This window comes from Meles meles, chromosome 9 (genome assembly GCF_922984935.1).
Source record: "Meles meles chromosome 9, mMelMel3.1 paternal haplotype, whole genome shotgun sequence".
Lineage (NCBI taxonomy): Eukaryota > Metazoa > Chordata > Mammalia > Carnivora > Mustelidae > Meles > Meles meles.
In genome coordinates this window covers 22307337-22329789 of record NC_060074.1, presented here as the reverse complement: position 1 = coordinate 22329789, position 22453 = coordinate 22307337, and the positions used below count along the sequence as shown (strand labels likewise).

At 34.2% G+C, this 22453-nt stretch overlaps 1 protein-coding gene across 4 annotated transcripts in view; it reads left to right on the top strand.

The window, feature by feature from the left end:
- The window catches only part of ERBB4 (erb-b2 receptor tyrosine kinase 4), a 1171522-nt gene that overhangs the window by 1124425 nt on the left and 24644 nt on the right, over window positions 1–22453 (top strand). For all 4 annotated transcript variants that reach the window (XM_046019457.1, XM_046019455.1, XM_046019456.1 and 1 more), the window contains exons 22-25: window positions 544–619; window positions 4381–4527; window positions 6948–7045; window positions 8465–8635. In XM_046019457.1, the coding sequence (XP_045875413.1) occupies window positions 544–619; window positions 4381–4527; window positions 6948–7045; window positions 8465–8635 (492 nt within the window). The remainder of the gene's footprint in view (window positions 1–543; window positions 620–4380; window positions 4528–6947; window positions 7046–8464; window positions 8636–22453) is intronic.

Here is a 22453-nt window from a genome sequence, read left to right as displayed (position 1 = left end):
TTTAGGTGTTTCAAGTGACCAAATTATATGAAAGGAGAAATGGGGGCAAGTATAGAAATAGACCATCTTACTGGTAGCCAGAAATTTTCTGAGGGTAAAAAAGAATAAGTGAAAGTGTAAGGAATTTCATTTTGGGGGGAAAAATGTAGTAGATCATATTTTTAGAAGCATATGTCTTAAATGTCTAGAATCGATATTGTGGGTCATAATATTAACCAGTAACTGAATTAATTGCTGAACATTAAATAAGAACTATAGAAAGTGATACTATTTTACTTTTCATTGTTTATGAAGCTTTTAAAAATAAATATATCTTTAGGTTAATTCACTTTACAGATTTTATAAATTTTAAATTATTGTTCTCTATACTGAAAAAAATGTTTATTGTTATTATATCTGTATTTTCTATACATACAAAAAATACACAATCAAAAAATACAATTGAGGCAAGCCCAGAGACTTATATTTTGGGAAATGAATGTAAGAATGACTTTTTAAATAACTATAAGACTTTCACTTTTTATTTCTCTTTTTCTTTTTCAGATGCCAATTAAATGGATGGCTCTGGAGTGTATACACTACAGAAAATTTACCCATCAGAGTGATGTTTGGAGCTATGGTAAATAAATCTTCCTTGTGAATTAAGGGATTTAGGGCAAAAATAAATATATTAGGCTCATGTAAAATATTTAAGCCAATTTATTTTATTTTGTTGGAAATGCCTACTTATAAGCCTTGTTTCCTAAAGGAGTTAACTCTTTGCTCTTCCACTTAAAAACAAAACAAAACAAAAAACCCCCTCTAAACTGTATCATTTATCTGCTTTTTCCTGTTTTTTTCTTGGTTCTCTAAAATGTAATATATTAAAATCTCAGTTGTCTACCATAACCTTTGGTTTGGTAGCAACTTTTCTGATCATTTGGACAGAAAAAAAAAGAAAATAACCAATTTTAGTTTAGGAACAATATCATAGAGCATCATAGCCTTGATTTTTCAAAAACTCTTTGAAAACATATATTAAAAATAAAAGAATGTCTTTTCTATAATAAGGAAGAGGTTATTGTTGTAACAAAGAACAATTACTGAAAGCAGTAAGGTGAGAGCAAACGTGAGGGGAGAAATAGGAGAGAAGATTGCTAATTGCAGTTTTGATTTTAATTTACAAACTACTTTGGAATAAATAGATATATTAGAGAATGAATAATATGAACCGGGAAAGAGTGATTTTAAACTTAGAGCATTCATTTAATCGCATTTAACTCAATTGTTGAGATGAGATAATTAGATCTATCTGGCTATTTGCAACTGAAGTCCATCTGGGTAGTAGTAAGAATGAATCAACACCCTTTCTAAGTTTAAATATGTGGCAAAGAACCAGTATTTCTTACAAATTGGAAGCATGATGCCCTTTAAGCAAAAGGTGGTGGTGTGACTTGAAAGTATGGTACAATTAAGTTTACTCAAATTTAAGTCTAGCTTTATCTTTGTTCTTTATTTTTAGAAAAAAGACTTAATCCATTTAATCACTAAAAAATTATACCTCTTATCCAGAGAAGCACAAATTATCTTTAAAAAAAAAGTTAAGACATTTCCGTAAAGTGTTTTTTCCCTCCACACACATATGCTGTCTGTTTAAAATTTCTGCAAAGGTTCCGTGTATTCTGCACACATACTGCATGGAGCACTGGGTGTAGTACATAAACAATGAATTCTGGAACACTGAGAAAACAAAAAAAAATTTTTTTAAATAAGCTTTGAAGTAGAAAGTGTGCTGTGCTTGAGATTTAGACAAGTATAGGGAAACTATTGAAAAATTTAAGTTGTTGAACTATGAAGACTACACAGAACTCAAATCTAGTATATATATTACATGAAACAAATTAGATTTTATATTTTAATATTTGACATTTATATTTTAATATGTGACATATATATCACTTTTCTTTTCCTTTTTTTTTCTATGACTGTTTCCTTCAATTAAATGTGGCAATCTGCTGCAAGCAATTTTAAACGACCTCTAAAATAAGTACATAGATAGATAGATAGATAGATAAATAGATTAGTACTCTGCTTTGAAACATAGCCCAGGTCATCAACCCATATCCAAAAGGCATTTTAAGATTTTTATGATATATCATAGTTGATTGCAAAAGGCATATAAGGCAGAGAGAAAAATAATGTTGTTTACACTGCACCTTTGTGGAAAATTGCCACCAGATGTGTATTTATTTTTATAAAATTAATATAAAAATTAATTTTATAAAAATAAATATGCATTGGCTGTGGTTTATGTTCAAATGATAGGATTGCAAGTTTTGAGGATGTTTCTGATTCAGTTTTCCTGGGACTGTCCTTCTATGTCCGTCTCTGTTTAACCCTATCTTGTGGTCACTCCTGCAAAGATATAATTGGATTATTATTGGCAGAGGTGGGGGTTTTGATGTTCCTTCCTTTGTTTTTATATTTATTATAGTTTATATTCTCTTTATTATAGTTTCTATTATTTTGATTTGTAATTGCTTTGCAATATTTTATATTATTTTTTTTTTTTTTTTAAAGATTTATCTATTTGACAGATAGAGATTACAAGTAGGCAGAGAGGCAGGCAGAGAGAGAGAGGAGGAAGCAGGCTCCCAGCCAAGCAGAGAGCCCGATGCGGGGCTCGATCCCAGGACCCTGGGATCATGACCTGAGCTGAAGGCAGAGGCTTTAACCCGCTGAGCCACCCAGGCGCCCCGCAATATTTTATATTAGAAGTTCTTTTTTTTTAGAAGTTCTGATAGAGAGGTGAAAGCATATTTTCTTTTATAACTGCATACATAAGTTAACAAAATGCCCTCATTAAATACATATTCTATAAATATGTATTTATATTGACTGAATGAATAGAAATGGACAGCCATCCTCTTCTTAACTTGTTCCAGCATGCCTCATGGACACTCAATCTTAATTACTGGTTCTACAGAGCCATTCTTCAATATGCAAAATTAAGTAAGATTTAATCAAGATCAAACAGTTAAATTGTGTTACTAGTTACATTTTTGTATTATACCTAAGAATCGTAAATGAAAATATTAACAAGAAAAATCAGTTAATTGTTAATGATATGATAAAGGATAATTTGAAGTTCACATGTACTTTTATATCTTAAGATTTGTATTTTTATTATCAGCCAGTAATAACTGTTATAAGCTAAAAAAGACCTCAGTTTGAATAAATAATTCATTCCAGTAGGAAAGAAAGCATAGTCCTAATTAAAACATATGTTGTGTATTATATGAACCCATCAAAATTCACTCGGTAAGAATCTTATGCACAGATTGCTATGTATGAACTTAAAATCCTTATTCTTAAGAAATGGTAACTTTTTAATTGTATATTTATGAGATCATAAAGAGTCCTATAGCGTATATACTATTGTTCAAACCAGAATCGTTATGATTATCAGAATTCGCTATTTGCAGGCTGGTGTTTAGGGTATTTGCTTTTACAGAGGGAATCACTGTTCTAGTGGTTCAAGAAAGTGATTTCTTACCTAAGGAATCAACTACTATTGATTCCCTTCAATTTTGTGATACCTATTTCACAGGTATTATGTTATATTTGGATCCCTCAGGCTCTCACAGGTATTAAAGATAGGAATGTGTTTTATTCCATCTGTTCTCTTTGTGTGAGTCAAAAAGAGAGCCAGGATGATTTATCATAACATAAGGTAATCATTCTGGCATCCCAGCTTAGCCTATAGGACTTGAAATCGCAAAGTGTTAATCTCAAAATTAGTCAACATCAGATTTTATCTGCATTCATAATTACTTGATACTGAGCACACATATATATATAATAAATTGTTTGAGAGGCTCTATTGCTGTGTAGTGAAAATTAACTTGGACCAGCAAACATTAATATTACTTAAAAGTAGAAATGGGGAACAGACTCTGTATTCTGACATCCGCTCTGAATTGTCTCTGCTACTCATTAAAAATTTCAAGACAATCGTAAGACAATTGAATTTCCCACAAAGATTTTTGTCACTGGGCTTTTCCTAATGGATATAGAAATCTGAAGAGCCTTTCTTTAGACTACTTTTTTTTTTAAGATTTATTTATGTACTTTAGAGTTTGGGGGGGGTAGATGAAGAGAGTCTTAAGCAGACCAGGCGCTGAGTACAGTCTGAGGTGGGGCTCCATCTCACGGTCCTGAGATGACCACCTGAGCCAAAACCAAGAATCTGGACACTTAACCAGCTGTGCCACCCCGGCACCCCTCTTTAGACTATGTTTTATTGCCTTCCAGGGAGTTTTCTTTTGTCACTGGCCTACTGCTGGTTTCTTCAAATTATGTTGTTAATATGCTTATGTAAATATTTGATCTCTAATTTAGGAGTCACTATATGGGAACTGATGACCTTTGGAGGAAAACCGTATGATGGAATTCCAACCCGAGAAATCCCAGATTTATTAGAGAAAGGAGAACGTTTGCCCCAGCCTCCGATTTGCACTATTGACGTTTACATGGTCATGGTCAAATGTAAGATTGCAAAATAATTTTATCATCGCCATCATCACACTTAGCAAAATAATAGTATGGATTAATCTACCTGCCTAATGTTTTTATATATTGGAAAATGTGAAAACTCAAAAGTAATTATGAAAAATCGTGTGAACACCTGTGTTTTTGGCTTGTTGTTAATAGGAAGCAATATGCATCAGTATGCATGCTTCCACGTTATAAAGTTGAAATTATATGACTCTTACTCTTCTGATTCATTTCACTTTGATTCGTAACATTTCCATGACAATCAAATTGTCTTTCACATAGAGATGTAATTAGTCACAATAATGTTAGTAATCTTTATAGGAAAATAAGGGTCTAAACAAATGATCTAAATATAAAGAAAGAAAGCTTGAAACTGATAGTTAAAAAAGATGAATTAAATGGAAATAGGTTTACCAGTTTTAGTCAACAGGAAATTAGGGCAGAATGGGAAGTGAGAAGACATGAATTTCTACAGTGAAATCAAAAGATTACGAATATTTGCTTTTTTTTTTTAATTTGATCATTTGTTTACATCAGACGCTCTTACTTTTCTTTCTTCTTTCTATGCCCCAGACACATATGTATTATAAATGTGTTTTGGCAGCCTAGGCTCTTAATTTAAATAGAATTAGGGAAGTCTCTGGAGTTTCCTACTTAATTTAAGTGAGATTAACATTCAGCAATCTTTCTTGTGTAATCTGGAGTTTTCCCCTTTTGATTTACACAGGGTTAGCAAAGAAACAAACTGGTGAAGGTGAATAAGCATCTTATTAATACGAGACTTTGGACCTAGGTCTGCTCAGATTTATATTCATGACATGTGTGATACATTCTGTCAGTGAGGGAAGAAATAAAAATGTGCTTTCCAGTTCAGGTCAGCATGCCCTTTTCTCTAAGCATAGTTCTATTTACTCAATATTTAGTTAGAAAGAAACTGATACCTCCCAGCGAAGTTAACCTTTTTTGATTCCAGTAGTTCCAGAAACACCTATTTCCTCATTAGCATCTTGGTATCAACAGCATTTTTTTTTTCCCTAAGTGGATGTAAATAGTTGAGCTTTGTTAAGAGAGAAAAAATTCAGCTGATATTAATGATACATGAAATGACTCCCAAAGACTTCCCAGAACAAGAATAAAAATTGAACTTCCGGAAAAAGGAAATAAACCTTACAGCTTTATTGGATCAAACATCATTCAGTAGTCATCTATGGAAGGAACTTTAAAGAACATGATGCATTATATGATTTGATCTCATAACTAGCATCAGAAGTGATTTACATACTTCATTTAGCTGCTCTGATGAAACAATGAAAAATCAGGAAAATATTTTGCCTAATAGAGAGTTTTACCTTGCTTTTATGAGTTTTAATTACCTAGGAAGAGAGTCATTTGGCAAGAAAGTAAGGAAAAGCTTGGTGCTTTTATTCTTGTGATCTCATCAGCTAAACAGAGCCTGGGGAGATAAGACCCACTTTATCTAGACTCCCAGCTAAATAATAACACATACCTTGAAAATTGCTGATAGTATTTTTATGCTGCAAAGGCTAGTACTTAGATAAGCTAATGGCTATTGCTGAACAAACATTACCAATCATTTTGCACTGTTTTTTCCCCACCAGGAAAAAAAGTAGCATGAGAAAGTTGTTTTCATTTCCCTTCTCCCCCTATGTGCTGGTGTACTGCATTGTAACCAAAGCTCCATGTCGCTCCTGACATGAAATAATAAATTATATCCCAATCACCTCTTCTATTACCATCAAAAAAAAGTTAAAAAAAAAAGACATTCTCTCCATACTTAAGGAAATAAAAAAGAAATCAGAGCTTCTGTAAGTTCCCATAGTTAGCTTAGGTTATATTTTCTAAGAAGAAAAATTAATTTTAAATTAGATCAACAAAATAAAAATTTGTTATTCTTTTTTCTTTTTAAAAGATTTTATTTATTTGACAGACAGAGATCTCAAATAGGCAGAGAGGAAGGCAGAGAGAGAGAGAGGGAAGCAGGCTCCCTGCTGAGCAGAGAGCTCAATGCGGGGCTCGATCCCAGAACCCTGGGATCTGTGCAGCGTTGGTGGTATAGTGGTGAGCATAGCTGCCTTCCAGGACCTTGGGATCATGACCTGAACCAAAAGGCAGAGGCTTTAACCCACTGAGCCACCCAGGTGCCCTTAAAAATTTCTGTTATTCTATCATATATTTCATTTACTTCTGAATATCAACAAACTGATTGAGATAGAAGCTCACCTATTGGATTGTTTCTTTCCTTAGCTTTCTTTGTGTGTGTGTGTGTTTTTTTTAGATCATTGTCATTAAAACAACATTTTTCAAACCTAGCCTATGTTTTCATAAAATTTACATCCTACTTCTTTATAATTATGGATAAAGTGACTTTTGTGTTGTGTGTCAATTTCTAGGTTGGATGATTGATGCTGACAGTAGACCTAAATTTAAGGAACTGGCTGCCGAATTTTCGAGGATGGCTCGAGACCCTCAAAGATACCTAGTTATTCAGGTTGGTACAGATCTGGTCTTTAGAACTGTGGAAATCCCTACTCATAAGTCGATTAACTAAGCAGAATATCATGTGAAAAGACTTACGGACAAGAACCTTTCACTTGATGTCACAACTACTTCTAAGAATCTTCCCTTGGCATTCAAGGGCCCCCAGTACCAAACAGGCAGATGATTATGATTATCCATATACATAAAAAGTCCTTATTCCCAGACAAGTCTTCGAGCACTCTGCTTTTTATTAACATGCATTAAATCATGTCCATTATTATCATCTTCCCTTTTCAGAATAAAAGAAAGATGGATTTTTGTTTGAATCTTGTCCATGGTTGAAGACAGTGAATGAAAAGTTTCAATATACTGACATTTAATTTCCTAAAAAATGTTTATTAATGTGTCTTGTTTGGGAAGATATGCAGTATCCTAGCAATAACTCAGATTCAAGTGAATTGATGTACATTTGAATATTTTAATTTTTATATTATATTATATATTATATAATATATATATTATATATATTTAATATATATTATATATTAAAATATTTTAATATTTTAATATAAGAGAACATTTTATATTAAACAGTAGAAAAAATGGATTAGATACAATTTAAAAATTGTAGTATATTTACCTATGATTATTTTTACCTAAATCATAACCAAATAGACCCTGAGTTACTTTTTCCTCAGGAATTAATTTTCCTCAGGAAAACAAGGTAGCATTTATCCTCCTATAATAGTCTGACGTGAAGATAAAAGCCAGGTTTTAGAATAGTTTTCAGTTATCTTTTTCCCAAATTAATTTGCACAAAAACAACTTGTTTACAAAAATATCCATAATTTTGAAAAAATGAAAAAAATCATATTTAAGAAATAGTGAAGGAAAAAAGAGTAGGATTTTGGTGTCTCTCCCACCTTCATTTATATTATTTGCCCCTTGTGCTGTGATTTTGAAAGCTAGCACGTTAACAGTGTTATGTTATAGGACAAATCATGGAGTCTGTGTGTCCTGAGAAAGCTCCGATGTCAAATCAACTCAATAAAGTAAAGGTTGATGAGTCAATTGCCCTTTATTATTTATTCTTAAAGTCACAGCTCAAACATCCTGGCAATGAAGCCTACCATTATTCTCAGATCTGAAAGAGATGATGCCTCTCTCTGGATGATGCCACAGCATCCTGCTTTACTCATCTCTGATGGCATTTATCACAATCTGTTATATGTATTTATCCTACCCTGTCACATCTAAGTGTGTTACAGGCTTCTTCATGACTGGTACTTGTGTTAAAGAATTATGTTTTTAAACGAGTGCATGGATTTTCAACCACTTGTTTTGATATTCCATAAATTTGCTGCAAAGTCCTCGTGTTTCAGAAGAAAGGAAGAATTATCTTTTGTTTGTCTGCTGGGCAAACTTTTAGGGTGATGATCGCATGAAGCTTCCCAGTCCAAACGACAGCAAGTTCTTTCAGAATCTCTTGGATGAAGAGGATTTGGAAGACATGATGGATGCTGAGGAGTATCTGGTCCCTCAGGCTTTCAACATCCCACCTCCCATCTACACTTCCAGAGCGAGAATTGACTCAAATAGGGTAAGAAATAATCATCTACCACTTCCCATATTGTTTCTGAGAAATGAAATCATGCAGGGGCCCCTGGGTGGCTCAGTTGTTAAGTGTCTGCCTTTGACTCAGGTCATGATCCCCTGGGATCAAGTCCTGCATTAGGTCCCCTGCTCATCGAGGAACCTGTTTCTCCCTCTCCCACACCCCCCTGCTTGTGTTCCCTCTCTCTGTCAAATAAATAAATAAAGTCTTTTAAAAAATAACAAATAAATAAATAATAAAAAATAAAATCATACAAATATATTGTAAGCCCTAGAATTACAAAATAATTATGCAGCTCATTTCAACAGGATTCCTAGATTAAAAACGTACTCTATCAATGAAAGATAGACCATGTCTAGTTAATTTTGCAGCATAAGCATGGGTAATATGATAAGTACTCTGAAATATCTTTAGGATTTCAAGATGAGAAATGTTTTCTTTGTCTTATGTTAGTTAAACCGTAGTTTTAAAGAATCTACCAATTCAATTAACAAAAAATCAACCCATTCAAACTAATAAATCTATGTGTTTATACAAGACCAGTGCTCTAACCCCTGAGCTATAGGGCCTCGTTCTATGCGTTTATAAATAAATGAAAATTCTTAATGAGGTAGGCTCTCTTAAAAAGATGGTATGACTATAGTCAAGAGGTTATACGAGTACAACTCTCTTTCCCTTAAGAGACTAAGTATTCTCTGTCAACTTGAAGTATATACAGAAAACTTCAATACTTTGGACTTTAACAATCACTTTGGGAAGACTGCTGAATCATTTCTAAGAGGTAGATTGAAGTTTCAAAGGAAACTTCTGAAAAGAATTTGCATTTAATACCAAATATTTAGCCCACTCTATATGAATACCATTCTTTTTCTGAAAATTTTCAATCCATATGTTCAGTTATTTTAAAAAATTCATTCATTATTCACTCAATGTGAATTGAGTACGTCTGCATGTGAGACATTATCAGTTACTTGAGGTTCGAAGAATTTTCACAAAACTCCACCTTCAAGAAGCGTCCATGCTCCTACATTTAAGGACATTATCACAGCCAGTGAAATGAACTATTCATCTTGCCCATAAGCATGAGAAAACTTTCCACCTGCTGCTTATTTTCCAAAATGAAGTTGTTTGCTTTGTTTCAGATTCATAGCAATAATAAAGCAACACTCACCTGGTGCTTACTCTGTACAAACACATGTATACTAAGTCTCTGAATCCTTACAACAATTTCTTTGGGTTCTATTATCCTCTCCGTCTGACAAATGAAGAAAACTTGTCACAGTTAAGGTATTTGACTGGTGTCGTACAGTTCGCCAGGGAATGGTAGGATTCTAATGCAGGCAGTCTGTCTCTACTGCGTATACTATTGCTTCAAAGTTACTGGAACATGTTATCTTCATGATACAATGTTTTTCTTGACATCTACCTCACTGTTTGAGGTACCTGTTGCTTGGAAAATCCTCCAGGTGATTTTCTTATGAAATGCATTCCCCAACCTACTCCATACCTTTTGTTCATTTGCCCCATTCAGAAGGGCTGATGTAGAAAGAGACAACAAAACAAAACAACTCAGTTTTTCTTTCCTATGAAAAATATGCCATTCCATCCCAATGGGGAGAAGATAACTAAAAGGTTTAAATATTAAATCAGTTGATAGTCATTGAACATCAGTACTGTTTATAGGAAGGAACAAGTCTTTTAGGTGTATAAAGGAATAAGTTTTTCCCCCATTTTATGCTTAGCAAAGTGGCCAACTTTAACTCTGGTATTTAAAACTTTATATGACATATTAATTACTTTTATTAAAACAGAGACATTTCAGGGGCACCTGGGTGGCTCCATTGGTTAAATGTCGGCCTTCAGCTCAGGTTACCATCCCAGGGTCCTGGGATCAAGTCCCACATTGGGCTCCTTGCTTAGCAGGGAGCCTGCTTCTCCCCCTGCTTGTTGGTGGGCTCTCTTTCTCTCTCACTCTCACAAATAAAAAAAAAAAACAACAAACAACAAAAAGAAGAGAGACATCTCCAAAAGTAGTTTTCCTTCCTTAATATGAAATGCTATAAAGGCCAGCAACTTGACCTTTTTCTTTTATAAGGCTTCTCAGGTTCCAACTCTGTTCATTTTAATTTAGGCTCAATGCAAGGAATTCTTAATAAAGGTTTGAATTAACTAAATGAAATTAGTGAGACAAAGTACAAGCCACCTGAGAAATTATTTGGTCTTTAGTCATCATTTCTTATTCCACATTATTATTTAAACAATGTTATCCGTAGATATCTTTTTAGTTTTTCAGGTCTTTGTTAAGGGAATTGTTCTTAAATACCATTTTATTTTCAGATATTAGAAGGCAATATTAATCACCTGTATTTTCCTGTTCTTTAAAAAAAATCTAGTTTTATGTAGCTTCTATGGTAATTTCTAATTTGTGCAAATGCTGTTTTCCCTGTATAAAGCTAAGTTATATTATTTTATAGTTAGAAAACAAATTACTTCATCTTTAGGTTCTGTGCCAACCTATGTGGTAAGGGAATATCTTAGAGTGAATTTTAATCAAATGTTTCTTGAGCATATCTTTTGAACCTTGAAACCAAAAATTATTTCAGTTTTTGAATATAGACTATTTTGCTAACTAAATGATAAGTTTTAGGTAATGTTCTTAAATGTCTTCCCAACTTCTTTCTTCATTTGTAAATAAATACAATGGTAGTTGACTTTTGTGATTGTTAAATAATTGCCTTTTAAAAAGTGCCAGGCAACTACTTATTCTTTTCCAGAATCACTCAAATTTCATTTTTAGTTATTTCCTTGTCAATATAGTAAATAACTACATTTTTTATAAGGTTTTCTTTCTTTTTTTTTTTTTTAAGATTTTATTCATTTATTTGAGATAGACCACGCAAGCCTGTGTGTGAACGCAAGTTGGGGCGGGGCAGTGGGAGAGGGAGAAGCTGGTTCTCTACTGAGCAGGGAGCCGGACCTGGGGCTTGATCCCAGACCTAGAGATCCTGACCTGAACTAAGGCAGATGCTTAATGGAGTGAGCCATCCAGGTGCTCCTCTTATAAGGTTTTCTACACATTATCTATAAAAACAAAACAAAACCAACCAAACAAACAAACAAACAAAAACCCTGTTCCTTTAGTTACTACTAGACAAGCAAATTATTTCTGCTGATGTGCTTTTACAGCAAATAAGATATGGAAGTCATTTCTTCTATGGTGCTTCTGGTTATTTCACATTCTGTATGTATCTTGATTCGTTATAAATTTAAAGCAATGAGTCAATTAAAAATACAATGTTGACATTTATCCAGCAGATTAATAGATACAAATGCAAATAATGCCAAAAAAAAAGAGAACCAACTAATTTATAGTTGTTATGTTATTATTGTTGTTAGTGTTAGTACCCTTTTAATTTTATCTTAAATACCTTATCACAATAATATACCAAAAACTATTACTCTAGCATGATGTGAATGCGAAAGCATGAGAAACTGTCAAACTTCTACAAACTTCAGTTCTGCACATCTGTGAAATGGGGTAAAAAAAATTATCTCCAAATACTGTGAAGATAAACTTTTTAGGATATCGAAGTGTGTTCTGCATTGATGGATATGTAGCAGATGCTTAGTAGTGTGCAGATAAATGAAGACCCACCAAAACAGAAATACAAAGGCTCTTTATTCAGAGCTTGCTATATAGCAAGGGAGTTAGCCACTGACACTTGTAATGTGCAGAGACTCAAAGGCAGGCAAAACAGTGGGAAAGCTTTATAGTGGAGAAAAAGGAGGGCTTCAAGTATGCCTTGGTTCCAGGCTTTTGGTGTACGGAAGCTGTAAGGGGGGTAATTAGAAGTGAGGCATTCAATGTGATTAGTTAGAGGTGCATATTTGTCTTTCTCTGGTTTCTCCTAAATTGAAAGTGGTGACACACAATTTAATGAAACTTTAGTTAATCAAGTGTTGACTGCTTTGGTTCAATTATTATAGATGTTATTGTTTAGCTTCATGGATTGCTGCTGGAGGTAACAATCTGACTTCCTGCAAGTCTGATTTAGAGTGGGTTGGCTTCCTAGGCTGTTGATTGTAGATATGATTTCCTAGTCAAGTTGCCATAGCTGGGAGTTAGACTTCTATTTATATGTATGATCTGGCCTCTGTCCATTTGTGTATTCAGTTTGCAATAGGTTTTAGGTTCCATTGCTGCCTTCTTTCTCTCTTGATATATTTATTTAAGTACATAATGGCTGATACTTTCAATTAAATGCTTGCAATGTTTTTGAATTTCTATATAGATATCTGTTAAAAAAATTTTGTCTCTCTTTTTTTTTAATTACCCAGATTTGTATTTCTTTGGCATAGTGAGTTGTACACCAAATGCAGCAGCAATTAATAAAAATAGCTAATAATTTGATGTGGCTTAAGATCCATTAGCTTTAATGATATTGGAAATTTTTATTTAATTTAAAAGCTTCAGTGCATTTTTGTAGACAAGGTTTCAATTGTTGCAGGATCATTCAGTCATTGGTGATAAATAGTTTTAGAGATGCAGTGTTTTACTGCAAAAACGTATCAGCTAATTCTTAGTTAATTCCAGACCAGGTGAAGACAAAGGAATTATATCTGCTGCCCATTGGTGTAGCAGGCGACCCACAATGGATCTCTCCTTGCAATTTAAACTTTTTTCCACTTCTTTTACATCCTCTAAGAATAACTATATAAACAGATCTGTTTTTTTCCTTCTTTTTTGTCCTTTCTTTCCTGGAATAGTTTTTATAAATGAGTTGAAAAATAGGAAATGTAGGCAGAATAAATAAAGGACGAAGAAAAATAAAGGATCTTAGTATCTCAAAAATGAGACCAGTTTCTAAATAATTAATTATAGACTGAATATTTGGCTGCTCATAAAATGGGGTTTCATATATTTTATTTTATTTTGTGCTACTATCACATTTCCCTCAGATTAAATTTTGTAACTTTGATAAAAGTATCCTGGGAAGGTTACCACGCACATGGTAATTCCTTTTAAGATTTTTACCAATTCACCACACAAAATTAAATAGAAATACAAGAATGCTTTGGTCTTCTCTATAGGATTTATGATAGTGTGCTAAATGTTCTTCCTAATGATGTATATAAACTTGAACAAATTCAAGCAAATAGATAATGTAGGAACAGTGATGTCATTTTTAATAATGACATTTTAAAATAGAATTTTCAAATGTGTTTGTCTTTGCTGCTCAAAAAATCGTAGCCATGATTTCTTATTTTTTGAAATAATGAAATGAATAATAGTAATATCAGCTAAAACTTATTGAGTGCTTTCTATGATCAAGGTACTATGCTAAGTGTTTTAAATTAACTATTTCACTTTTATTTCACTGAGTCCTATGGGGTAGATATTAATATTTGTCTCACTTTAAAAGTTAAGAAAATTGAATATGGAGAGTTTAGATAACACAAATAATAAGAAGCAAAGCTAGAAATTGAGCCCAGCTTTCCACAATCTCACATGGAGGCCATACCTAAAGTAACAGTGGGCTGGGGGAAGTTCCTCAAGTTGCTATTAAACGTCTTACTATGTATGAAACTAATACTTTTCATACATTTAATGGTAATTGGATAAAAGAAAGTAAGTTGTATGTCTGGAGTCTCACATTCTAGAACAAACTCTTTGGCATTACAGCCTTAATCATATCATTTAACCAAATTCAGTTTCTTCACATCGGTGATGAGAAAATTGAACTAGATCCTGGTAAGTTCCTTATAATTTTAAAAATTACCTTATTATCGAATGACTTTTTTGAACTAGTTATTACATTTTATACATTTATATATCTTCTAGAGAGTATTTAACTGGAAAATGGCCAAAAACATTTTGGGTTACCTCTACATACTTCTGTTCTTATGTGATTTAATACAGAAGAGAAAAACTTAAGGACATAAGTGAAGGAAGCATCTCATAGCTAAATGATGTAGTGGGAGAATTTCGTGATGATATAACAAGGTTACTCTGGTAGCAATTTACCAAGGATCAATATCAATTCTAACAACAGCTGCTTCCTGATGATAAATGATTGTAGTCTCAGGATATTGGTTTTACATTTCTTCCAAAATACGTCAAGGATTCCTGCATGATATCCTTGATGTGATGCTTGGGATTTTTTATTTTTTATTTTTTGTTTTTTTAGTCTATTAAGCCTAAACAAGGAGCTCTTCCTACTATGACATTTCATATCACTAGATACTTTTTGTTTCAAAGTTTTCTCCATCTACATAGTAATTTTTAAATTGTTCAACTTATTATGGTGAAGGAATAAATGAATTAATACAGGGGCTAGGCACTGTGTTGGACAATGAGGGTACAGAGTAGCAAATCAAAGTCCCGGCTGAAAAGAATTTATATTCTAGTTGAGGAGATGACTTTTTGCAAACAATATGCCTGGTATTATAGGAAAAAGGCAAAGGAAAACAAATCAGCTTAAGTGTCTACAGAATGAGCTGTATTTGAGCTGTATCATTATTAGTGAATGAGGGTGCAGCTTGTAACAGGAGTTTTGGTAGTGCAGGTCTGAAATGGGTCAGAAGAAAAGCTAAACAATAAAACCAACCAACCAACCAAACAAACAAACAAACAAAACCCACATGAACAAGGGCAAGGAGATGTCTTTTTGAGAATACTTTTAAAAATCTGTGTTTTTGTAATATTTCCATTCTATATATGTTGAGAACTCTTTTAGGTTATCAGAGGAGGTGGGGTGGGCTTCCTCCCAAATTTCCTATTTATCATTGTTATGAAGGCTTGAGATATGATTTTGAAATCTCTTGCTTCTCATTAAAATCATCTAATTCAAAACAAAATCCTTCCTTCCTCAAAACGGCTCTCAAATGTCTCTTTTCTCTTTCTTTTGTCATGATTATAATTCAGGCCCTCATAACTTTACAGAAATTAGTAAGATGTCTCCCTAACAGACATCTGCATTTCTTTAAATGGGCTTTATTTCTAAATATAGTGTTTACATTGTACGCAATAAAAGACAATATTACTGAATATTTGAGCCCTAATTCTTTTCATTTCTTTTGTTTTCATCGATTTAGATTATACCTGTCATTTTCATCAATGAGATAAATCTGAATGATATATGTTATATAAGATCTCTCTTTATATGATATATAATCCTATTGTCAACAATGGTTGAAGGATTTTTGAACATCAATCCTGGGAAATTCCATTGGTCATTCCAGTTGACCAGTCTCTGAAATTTATTTTTTACTACCCCCTAGCTCACACACACAAAATTGCCCAGAGCTCTAAGCATTTTCCCACTGTTGATCTCTTTCAAAATACAGATCATGTTGGGGCTTTCTGTTTTAGTTTGGAGGTGTGAGTAGGTAGTTAATTTATTTTAACAAAGAGGTATCTTTCCTAAAGCATTACATATTTGTCTCTTTACTTAACTTGAGAAATATTTTTTACTAAATGAGAATATAATGTCGAATTGCCTTTGCTTATTCTTCTAAATTCTTAGCAATGACAGGGATATTAAAAATGGTTCTAAGGGGGCGCCTGGGTGGCTCAGTGGTTTAAGCTGCTGCTTTCAGCTCGGGTCATGATCTCAGAGTCCTGGGATCGAGTCCCGCATCGGGCTCTCTGCTCAGCAGGGAGCCTGCTTCCCTCTCACTCTCTCTGTCTGCCTCTCTGCCTACTTATGATCTCTCTGTGTCAAATAAATAAATAAAATCTTTAAAAAAAAAAATGGTTCTAAGATCTCTGATTTACCACTAATTTGAGAATATTCCTCACCCTCTCAAATGATAGTTTTTATACAGTAAAATATCAGGTGACCTTTTCGCACAATGTTTTCTCTACCAGTGACTTCCTTAAAATCTGGATATATTATTTTATTACACTATTTTTGTAAACTTTTCTTCTCTTTTTCTTCTCCCCATTGCTATCATTCTTTCATTTCTCACTGACTTCCTGTGGGTTTTCAATGAATTTAGGTCATGACATCCTGTTAAACATTATGCAAAACCCTTTATAGTACCTGCTCTAGATTCTTCATTTAAATTATATTAGAAATTACAAACAAAATCAAAGTATCTTTTAATTTCTCAAGTAAACATTTTTAGACCCCCTTCTCTAATTCTAGCCTCAGGGATCATAGAAATCACTTCTAGTAGATTTGGACTTTGGGAAGAACCTCTTTGTTGTAGCACATTATGATTTCCTCTACTGCTGTTTCTTTATTCTTTAGAGAATCTGCCTTTTTTGTTAGTGAATGATTGTATACCCTTCAACATTTTTTCTTATAATAAATCTTAGTATTATTCTCTTTCTTTCCAATCTATAAACAAAGCCTAGTACTACATGTGTGTAAAACTCAGTACCAATGCCTACAAATGTGTGCTTACAGATTTGATTAAAGCGGAATATTTCCTATGTCCTAGTAAATCTGAGTGATTTCTCCACTCCTGCCACAGGCTAAAGTAGCAGCAAGATATTTAGAACTTCCCAGCTCCAACCTTGATGAAGGAAAAGAGGTTGGCGGTACATACATACTTACATAGGGATACATTATTTCGTGTCCATTAAAGTCTGTGCTCCCACATACACAGAGACAGGAGCTCTCCTTATCATACCAACAAAATAATCTTCTTCCCTATCATTTACCACTGCCCTTTCCTTCCCTTCTCCTAACTTATCTCCTTCTCTGGACACTTGTTTCAACAAGATTTTCCCTAGTTGAAATATAACCAGTGTAGTTTGTCCTTGACCCATGTAAATAGATCAAATAAATATAGTAATTTGCAACACTCACATGTCCCGTTGTAGTATGAGATGGATGCATAAGTAATTATAAACTCATGGAGTATCAGAGTGGAAAGGGTCTTACAGCCCTTCTAGCATAAACTCTTTCATTTTAAAGATGTATAAACCAATACTGAAACAGATAAAACCTATAACTCAGCATTCTTTACTTTCAAGGGAGCCGCGGGAAGCCATGTTCTAATCTCTCAAGTCTAAGTCTAACATTCAGTCCTCTGTTGGCTCTGTCTGGTTTTTTACTGGTCAAAACCATGGAAATCTTCATTTTGACTTCAAGTCTAATGAGAGTTAGCATCAATTGATTTAAAAGGCTCCTGCTGGGAGTGCATTGAGAAGCCAGAGACCCTGCTGCTGTTTTGCCTCTTCTGTTTATTCTTCTGTGAGACTCCCCATAATCAAGAGTTAATGGTTTAAGGAGGGTTGAATGGAACTGACAGAGCCAAGAACAAATTAAAAGAATTTAAAAAAGAAAAAGAAAAAGAAAAAGAAACAGGGAGAACAATGTTTGCATGGAAACTTAGTAATAACGGGCTTGAAAATAAAATGATTTTTACAAGTTTCACAAATGTTTCAAAATTTTCCCACGCAGACCTAAATATAGCTACCATTTATTGAACACATATTTGTGTGTCAGGTTCTACTCTGAGCTCTTTACACTTGTATCCTTAATCTTCACAACAAAGGTAGGTAGAGAATACTACTGCTCACATTTTATGAGGATAGAAACTTGAGGTGAAGATGCAGTGTCTTTTTGTTAAGACTTCCAGCTTGAATGATTGAAAGTGAGATTTGAACCCAGATCTCTCTGGTCTACACTCTATGGGGAAAGAACACATGACATCAACATATCCAATAAATAATAATTAAATTATGTTATAAGCCCAATAATTATTCAAAGGAAGATTGTTAAAAAAATGGTACAGATTTCTAGTTTCTGTCATATATATACATATATATATATATGGAACAATTTTTTGAAAACTTTTTTACTCTAGCTTACAAAATAATGTTTCAAAAAGTCCCCTCACTCCTCCTTGAATCTTCTGGGGACTCAAAGTCCACTATAAACAATATAATTATAAAATCAGGGAGTCATTTCCATTCTTGAAACATTCTCAAAAAGAAGTGATAGCTGAAAAGGCTTTGAAGTTTACAAAGTGGACATATGTAGCATTTTATTTTCACACCAGAATCTCCATTTTGGAGTAAACAAAATTCCTGACCTAGTAAAATGAGTTGGTGACTCAGTTAAGAGCTTCGTTACTCAAGAACCAAACTGGCATCAGGTCTTCAGACTCCAGAGTGACCTATCTATTAAGTAATGATTTTTCCTGAGAGGACTTGTATCACTGTTTGTAGCTTTTTATCAGTACAGGAGTTGGATACTGGCAAAGGGGTTCCCAGAACACCGAGACACCAGGGACCAGGGAAATGCTGTTTGTTTAAGGAGAGTCTGGCGTCGAAGAACATTTCAGTGATCTTTATGAAATTATTTTACACTTGAGCAATTGTCAGCTGGCGTAAGAAACCTTTGTGAACAATCAGAAGAGGCATTTTTCCTTCTTTGTTCAAATGTACTAAAGAAGAAAATCAGAGCTAGGAAAGAAACAAAGAGGAGGGAGGGGCAACTAGAGATGATACTTAGCTTTGGAATGTTAATGAATGTTTTATCTAAATCATTTAGATGGTTATTTTTTAGTATTATTACCACAAGATTCCTAGCTCTGCTCTACATTATTCGAAACATCTCATCAAGAAGCCTATTCTTTACTGTACTAGACCTGGAGAGCTCAATTGTGAGTTTCTTTTACCCTTCATACAATAGAATTGGGAGATTATCATCAACTTTCTATTCATATTTTGTGGAGGTTACTTAATTTATGTATATCTGTATTTATTTATTTATTTATTTTGACAAATCCGTCTTTGTCTGCCAGAGCTCCCTGTTCAGGCCAGCCTGTTACGATGATTGCTCCTGCAAAGGCTTGAGAGAGAGATGTTCTATTTCATTCTCAATAAAGACTGATGGCATTTTGAGAGGTTCAGAATATCCTTTGATTACTCCGGGAAACGGATGGAGGAGATGGTTGTGGATGGTGGGGGGCGGGCCTGCTCATCAGCTTCCCTTTGTGCACTTCCTGCCATTGAACGTACCCTCATCACAAGCGTCTTGTGTTTCAGCCCCTTCCTTCGCTCACCTGCCCAGATGAAGAGTTCCCTTTCCCCGTTGAGAATTCTGACAGACCCCAGTGTTCTAAAGCAAGGCCGGTTTGTGCTCTGTAGTTTTCACTCAGACGCTGTAAATGAAAGGCTGTGGACTAGCCTCTCGTTACACGTGAGCAAAAGCTTAATGGAGAGATGGGTAGACACCGTGGGGAAAATTCCAGGTGTGATGGCTGCCCTTCTTACTGCAAAATGTTTTCTCCACTGTGATGACAAAACTATTGCAAGTCAGAGAGGGAAAGAGATGGGAAGTTTAATTCACAGCTAATTCCAACAATAATCATACACTGTGGTTAGTAACATCCATGCTTGTTTTCTGTCCTTGGAAGAAAATAATAATGTTTTAAAGTCTTAGTGTATTGGATCATGTAAAACATACATAATTCAGATTCATTTGGAATCTGGTATAGTCTCTTTTTAGTTAGAGCCGGTAGTGCCTGTGGTGGCTGTGGTTGGATTGGACTGGATATTCTGGGTTGAAATGAATAGATTCATTCTTTTATTCCTAGTAATCCCACATATTTATAAGACTGTGAGAGGATTGAAAAAAATAAATAAATGATAAGAGGTGATGCCCCTTATTATGTGCCAGGTATCCTGTTGTCTAATATTTATTAGTTCAGTAAATCTCATGAAGACTCTAGGAGGTATTTACTATTATTACTGCCTATTTTGCACATGAGGAAACTGAGGCATGACTATTAAATGACAAAACCAGGCAGCCTGAGGGAGGTGGGTGGGAGTCTGGGATAAGTGGGTGGTGGGCACTAAGGAGGGCACTTGATGTAATGAGCACTAGGTGTTATATGCACTTGGTGAATCAGTAAATTCTGTCTCTGAAACTAATAATACATTATGTGTAAATTAAATTGAATTTAAATAAAGAATTTAAAAATAAATACATTTTTTTTTTTAAATTAAAAACCAGGCAGCCTGGCTGCAGCATCTGGAGAGGCTGAGGTCTTCACCACCGTGATGCATCTCCTCTCACTCCGCTTCTGACTTTTTTTTTTTTTCTGTTTTATTATTGTTCTAAGTTCAGTACTCAGTACTTTAAAGATGAGATGAGTACATGAGTAAAGGATTTTGACTTTTTAAATTTTTTATCCACAAATTCCTTATAAAGGTTAATGTTGATCTTTAAGGGGTTATCTGAATAGTCTTCGAGTAGCGCTTCCACGAATCCAGACAGACATTTTCACTCATCTCTGCCAAATACGAGATTATTTCCAGCAAGTAGCAAAGACCAGCTATTCATTCAATCATTTATTCTTTGATCCAACATGAGTGAGTTATCTACTATGTATCCTAACCCTCATGATTACCTCCTACGGACACATCCAGCCCTGTCCTCAAAAATTTATAGATAAGTAACTAGCCAATAAAATGCAATGAGAAAAATGTTAGAGTAGAGACAGAGAGTGCATAAGGAGTCATTTGAACAAACTGGTGTTTTTAAATGGGGAAAGTAACAAGGTCAGATTTACTCTGAGTGGGAAATTCTGGCAGCTTTTGAAATGTGAGCTAAAACGGATGGATTATCTGCTGAGGCAAAGGAGATAGCATGTAAAGTTTCAAGTGGGTGATTTTGTTCTTGTTGTTTTTGTTTCTGCTTTTATTTTGTTTTGTTTTGTTAGTTTGTGTAAGTGATGGTTTTGGAATAGAATCAACAGGATTTAGGTATCAGTTGGATATTACAGAATGAGATAGAGAAATCAAAGTGAGACCATGTTTTCTAATTGGAAAACTGAGAAGATGTTAACATCATTATTAGTGTATTAGAACAGAGGATGTAGAATAAGGACATACAATTAATATTTTGGAATATAAATAGATAATGCTCTAAATCGAATGAAATTATGTCTTCATTTGGAAGCCACCATTATTCATGATTCATCATATATTGTTATTCTTTTTTTATTTTAAGATTTATTTGAGAGAGAGAGAGAGAGTGTGAGAGCTCATGAGCTGGTGGAGGGTCAGAGGAAGAGGCAAAGAGAATCCTCAAGTAGATTCCCCACTAAGTATGGAGCCTATTGCAGGGCTCGATCCCAGGACCCTGAGAGAGGATCATGACCTGAGCTGAAACCAGTAGTCGGCCATCTAACCAACTGAGCCACCCAGGCACCCCAATATTGTTATTCTTTTAGAGAGGAGTTTCAGTAGTGTGGAGAGCAGAATACAATTATTTGAAGTGTAAAGGCAGGAAGTGGGAATTTCTTTGAAAAATTCTTCCATGTGAAGGAAAGAAAGGAGACAGAATGTGAGCTTAGAGAGAAAGTGGTCTCTTCAGTAGGAGCAAGTCCTTTCAGACTTCACTTAGCCCCTTCTTTCTTTCTCCTAACAACAAAAATAATTCTTGCCAGGACTTTGTGAATTTGGTGGGTTTGACTGAAGACAGAACCAGTGGGTAAGACTGAAAAAGGATCACATCTAGAGAAAAGTCTTCTAACTTACCCTTTTCTCTACTCTTCGCCTTTCTCAGCTCTGTTTTCTCTCAGATGAACCTGGGCCTCTAAAATTTTCTTCTTGTGTTGTATAGTATAATCTTCTCTCTCTTATCAGAAAGGTTTGCACTCAGCTCTTGGTTGATTTACCTCCTATTTCAAACATTTCACCAAGTTTTTTGGTAATTTTTCACAAAGTTAGTTAGTTGTCTCCCAAGAGATATTCAGACCAGTCATAATAACAAATAACAAATTTTCCACTTCGTTGAATTTTGAGAGTAAACTGACTCCACATAGAGCCATTTA